The following is a 5,504-nucleotide window of genomic DNA, read 5'->3' on the forward strand; positions in this document are numbered from 1 at the left end:
ATGTCGGAAGAAGACAAGCTGTTCAATTTCACGTCGGGATTGCAACCTTGGGCGCAAACGGAGTTGCGAAGACAAGGGGTAAGAGACTTACCAAGTGCAATGGCAGCGGCGGACAGCTTGGTGGATCTAAACTTAGATCATCATCCTACATCAAACAATGGCAAGGATGCCACTTCGAAAGGATCGAAGAAGTTTGAAGCGAAGGAGAAGGGTAAAGCTAATAGTTCAAAGAATCAGTCCCAAGACAGAAACAAGTGGAGTTCAGGTTGCTTTATATGTACCGGTCCTCATTTAGCACGACATTGTCCTAAGAAGAAGCAGTTGAATGCATTAGTTGCCGAAGAATCAAGCAGCGATGCAGTGGAGGAAGCTCTCCTTAGTCCTATGCAATTGTTAAATGCTTTGACAATTGTGGAGTCGGAGAAGGAATCAATGTACATGCCAATCAAAGTTGATGGTGAGGGGGTGCTAGGATCATTGGACAGCGGAGCAACAACTAACTTTGTTGATGTCGAAGTAGCTAGAGAGCTGGGATTAGAGGTGATTCAGAACTCAAGCATGGTAAAGGCTGTGGACTCGGAGGCCAAATCAGTCGAAGCTACCACGAAGGTATGCATGAAGATTGCAGTTTGGGAAGGCGAGTACAGTTTGCTTGCAGCAGCTTTAGATGATTATGATTTGATCCTTGATATAGAGTTCTTCCGAATGGTGAAAGTAGGGACGGTTCCTTACTTGGGTGGGATTTTCTTTGTGAATGAGAAGTTCCCATGCTTTGTAGAAGCAAAAGATGCGGATCAACTGCTGTACCGCATGGAAAATCAACTTGTTCGGGATGCTCGTCAGTCAAAAGCAAGAGTGAAGAAAGGGGAAACAAGGCCGGATGCAACCTTGATGGAGATCAAGCCGGAGAAGATTCTTATAGTACCCGAGAATGTGGTGCTTCCTCTTAGCTATGTGAAAGACCACAAGATGAAGTTGGGAGCTAGTGCAAGAAGACCTCATGCACAAGCACTTCATGGAGCGGTGCCTTTGGAGAAAGAGAAGCAGCGGAGACACTATGGTGTGTTGCAAGAAGCAGGTCCGAGGAGACTTTCCAAAGTTCGCTATGGCGCTGAGTTGTTGCAAAGGAAGCAACAAGGATTGAGTGATCATGACAATTGGCCATCGTCGAAGATGATACTCAAGATGTTCTCGAAAGATAGAGAGCATAGACTCTTTGAACGGATCAAGGAGCGGACCAACATTAAAGATCTCATCACTTATGACAAGCAGTTCGTAGGAGACGACATAGTGAAGAGGTGTTGGCAAAATGACTGGTTGCACGGAGAAAAGAGCAGCAAGTTGTACATTCTTAAGGACAAGGGATGTTTAGAAGGAAAAGATTATCCTTCATTGGCGGAGCATCGTATAGCAAAGCGAGTGTTAGCCAAGGATGCAAGTTCGAGCAAAGGGCTTAGCATTGATCAAGAGCCGGAGTTCTTGAAGCTAGAGGCAGATTTGTTGCAATCTTTGCCTAGTATGGAGAAAGCAGTTGGTGGCATAGAGTCATCGATTGAAAGCTATGTTGTGTGTAGAGGCTTGGTTCTGCAAGATCAGAGTTTGGGGGAGGTCAAAACAGATTTCTTGATGGAGCACAAGGGAAGCAACAAAGCGAAGGTCGGAAGGTTGATAGACAAGCACTTGGAGGTCCTACCGACGACGAGGACGTCGTCAAGCTTTGGTGGGGGAGGTTTGTTACAACCTTAGAGCCTAATAGGCTGGGCATGGCATGAGCCTTGGGCCGTGCCTCAGCGAGGCTCACGCATGTAAGGAATGCATGCAAGAAACAAGGCAGATCAGTAGCGGAGGTATTAGCCTTGCTAGCACAGTGATGGGCTGCATATTAGCCTCACTAGCAGGAGCCTTAAGCATGGAGTCAGGTGCCAAGCAATGCAAAGGATGCGGAGTTATTAGCCTCGACAGATGCAGGCATATTAGCCTCGCCAGTATGCAAGGCAGATGCGGAGACAAGTGCAAGGGCTGGGCTGGAGATTAGCCTCGCTAGCAGATGCGGGCAGATTAGCCTCGCTAGCAGACCTGTAGGCTGGATATTAGCCTCGCCACCAAGGAAGTGGGCAGATCTGACACGGCAGGGATATTAGCCTCGCCAGCAGACCTCGGCAAGCACTGGGCAGGCAGTTGGCTGGATGTTAGCCTCGCTAGCACGGAGCAGGCAGACCTATAGGCTAGAGATTAGCCTCGCTAGGACTGATCAAGGCGTGGATGCAAGGCAGCAGCACGCAGGGAAGGGTACGGTGGCAGGCAGGCACAGGCAGCAAGCAAGCAGGCATGCGCGCGCGCAGCGTGCATGCAGGTCGACAGCAGAGGCTGCGACACTTGGCGTGCAGGGGCATGCATGACTCAGCACGACAGTTACTGAGCAGTTCCCAGGCAGTGGCAGTTACCAAGCATGCAGTGGGCAGTTATCAAGCAGCCAAGGAGGTTACCAAGTAGTGGGCAGTTATCCAAGGCAGTTACCAAGGCAGTGGGCAGTTATCCAAGTTAGTGGGTGGTTACTCATGCTAGGTGGCGACTCAAGCTTGAATATAAGGACAGCAGTTACTCATGCAAGGTAGGGGAAATCAGTGGGCTGTGTCAAGGGAGTTACAAGGCTTGCTTGGCAAGCATGCAGGCTGCCACATCACCCTAGGGCGGTTGGGGGTGTCAACCGCCATGCACAAATGCTGTGCAACATTACCTATGCCAATGGGGTTGTCATTGGTAGAGAGGTAGACGAAGAAGAGTGATCACAATCGAGAGACTGTGAGAACACAAGCAAGGAGAGAACAATTGTAAGGGTGAGGAAAATAGAGAGCTAGGAAGATAGGGCATGTTAGAATTGCGAAGGCTGTAAGCCTCATTGTATCCTCATTGTACCCTTAGGTTGAGTGATTAGTGTAGGCGCACTAAGTGAGTTGCTAGGCAGATTGGGTTTGGGTAGACTAAGGCTGAAAGCACTCTTTGTACTCGTTGTAATCTTCTTGATCCTTTAATGAGTTAAAGGTTGGGAGCGGACTCCCGTAAACACTTGTGTTGTGTGTGTGCGTGTGGCTTGTATACTCGTTGTCGCTTGTTAGATAGTTTCCGCTGTACAATAGACAATCGAGTGAGAGAAGTAGGTAGGCTGGTTAGGTAGTGTAGGCTGCTTAACGCCATCACATAGGGAAAAAGTTTTGGTATCCACTTTGCCTGTGTGACATTAGCCATGAGTAGGTATCGAGACTTCTAGAATATGTTAGTTACAATTGAACCTTATCGCATCTTATCCACTGTAATTATTGATTTTTCAATAGGGGTGAGTGTATGGATTTTATGTCCACCACCGAATCTCCAAGTTTGTAATTTTGGATTCTTTGTCTTCTAAAAAAAAAAGAGTAAATTTTAATTTGCCTTGAACCTTAAAAAAAAAACCCCTTATATGTGGCTAGAAATGTTTAGAATATCATAGATTACGATATTATGTTATTAGCTGAGTAAGGATATAAAGGAAGTTTAATGACATATGAAATAAGTTAAGGAATTTGGGGTGTACTACCCTCTACAAATTTTAAAAATATCATCACCATAACACGAATGCCTTGGGATATAACACACATTCAACATTCCTTTCATGATACATTTATGTAACCATAACACGAATGCCTTCAAACATCTAAGGGAGCAACATATGCATCCCTCATCCAATTATGAGACCAATAACAAGTTAATATATGGAAAGGTGACTCTGTACATTAAATACATACAGTAATTATACAATTTTTTAAAAAATTTTGTGCTAAGTCTTGTGTTTTTACTTCCAATTTATTTTATTTTTTATCAACACATACAGTGTAGTAGAGTCATAAATAGGTATCTTTAAAAATAAAAATAAAACAATAGATATCTTATAAACTCGAGTTCTGAAGAGCCGGTTGACACAAGAAAGTAGCATCGGCATTCTCATCATTGCAATAGAGGCAAGGATGCTGCTCAATGCCTTGTTCTTTAAGAACTATTCTGGCCAGCATCACGATCTCTCTATTACGTAGCGGAGACTCATGCTTCTTCAAAACCATTTCAATAGCATTGCTGAATGCTCCACATGCCTTTCCGCCCGTCATCACCGGGTTCATCATGTCCGCCGATGTCTCATTGGCCTGACACCCGCTCAGAAGAATTCCCTCATCTGGCTTCAACGACTCGAAGAAGTTGAGTTCGAGTAGAGGCAAGCGAAACTTGAGGCTGGCATCGGCTGCAAACAACTCTAACAAGTGGGTTGCAATGTCTGATGTACTTATGCCAGTTAAGGAGACGAGGTGCTCCAATATGGATTCGAAAGGAATTGCCTTGGTCTTGTTATAGGAACCAGATAACGTGCTACTGATTTCAGTTGTGACATGAGAAGGTCCGATTTGCTCCTTCTCTTTGTCAATGAGACCTCCACTGTGGCATGAGTCCGACACTATTGTAAAGCTTGCTCCCTTTGGCAACCGGTTTACTAATTGTCTGAAATCCACATCTACATAGTGTAGTTGAACATTAGAGAAAAAGAATGTTAACTTGGTAACTAACAAGGATATACTGATTAAACACACACACACACTCACCGGTGATGAGATTGAAATCACAAGGCACAATTGCCTCATCCTGCCTGAAGGGCCTGCCTGGTTTCACTGATGGAATCCTTGTTCCATGCCCACTATAGTGGAAGTAGAGGACATCTCCTGGTTCAGCCTTGTCAACCATTTCACCAAGTGCCTTCTTAATGTTTGCACCTGTTGGCAAGACTGCTGCAGATCCATCATCAGTCAATAGCTCAATTTGGTTCCGATCAAACCCAAACCGACTCACCAGCGTGTCGCGCATGGTGAGTACATCGTTTATGCAACCATGGAGCTCGTTCCGGGTGTTGGGGTAATTGCAGCCTACCAAAACTGCCAACCTCTTGTTTTGCTTCTCCATAATTTGCAAGCAAGGAGTTGAATGTGAATGTGGATAGGCCAAGTTTTTAGCAAGATATGAATGAATGGTGTCATTTGATCTTTGACAAAGCTTTGGCTTTATAGTTCCTTGAGAAGTGTCTGACATAACCTCGCTTGCAAAATCATTCAAGTTATGCTTTGGATTGTCTTTCAAGGGTGGCATGGGAAGTTTGGTTTCTTCATTGTTTTGTAATGCATAAATTGCATGCTTATAAGACATATCAACCAACCAAACCTTATTGTACATTTCAATTGCTAAAGATTGCACGCAAAGTATGAAATTCAGGATTTCGTCTCTAGTTGTTTCTAACTTCTAAGAAGCAACACCTATAGTAAAAGCAGATATATAAGCAATCAAGCACAACAAACAAACTGGCCTTTTAATTTCATCCATCTCTATCGTCTATTCGTCTTCACTGAGCATTATAAACGAATACCTAGCTATAAATGCATAGCAGTTAAATTCCTTGAGACTGAATCAGTACACTTGAGGCACTATTGACA

At 44.6% G+C, this 5,504-nt stretch overlaps 1 protein-coding gene across 1 annotated transcript; it reads right to left on the minus strand.

Moving 5' to 3' along the window:
* Window positions 1-3,709: 3,709 nt before the first annotated feature.
* LOC126787707 (metacaspase-9) lies at window positions 3,710-5,022 on the minus strand. The gene is made up of 2 exons (XM_050513605.1): window positions 4,626-5,022; window positions 3,710-4,537 (listed from the first exon to the last, which is right to left on the minus strand). The coding sequence occupies exons 1-2, from the start codon at window positions 4,978-4,980 to the stop codon at window positions 3,924-3,926; spliced, it is 969 nt and encodes a 322-aa protein (XP_050369562.1). The 5' UTR covers window positions 4,981-5,022; the 3' UTR covers window positions 3,710-3,923.
* Window positions 5,023-5,504: the final 482 nt, after the last annotated feature.

The sequence above is a fragment of the Argentina anserina genome, chromosome 3 (assembly GCF_933775445.1).
Source record: "Argentina anserina chromosome 3, drPotAnse1.1, whole genome shotgun sequence".
In the NCBI taxonomy this organism is placed as follows: domain Eukaryota; kingdom Viridiplantae; phylum Streptophyta; class Magnoliopsida; order Rosales; family Rosaceae; genus Argentina; species Argentina anserina.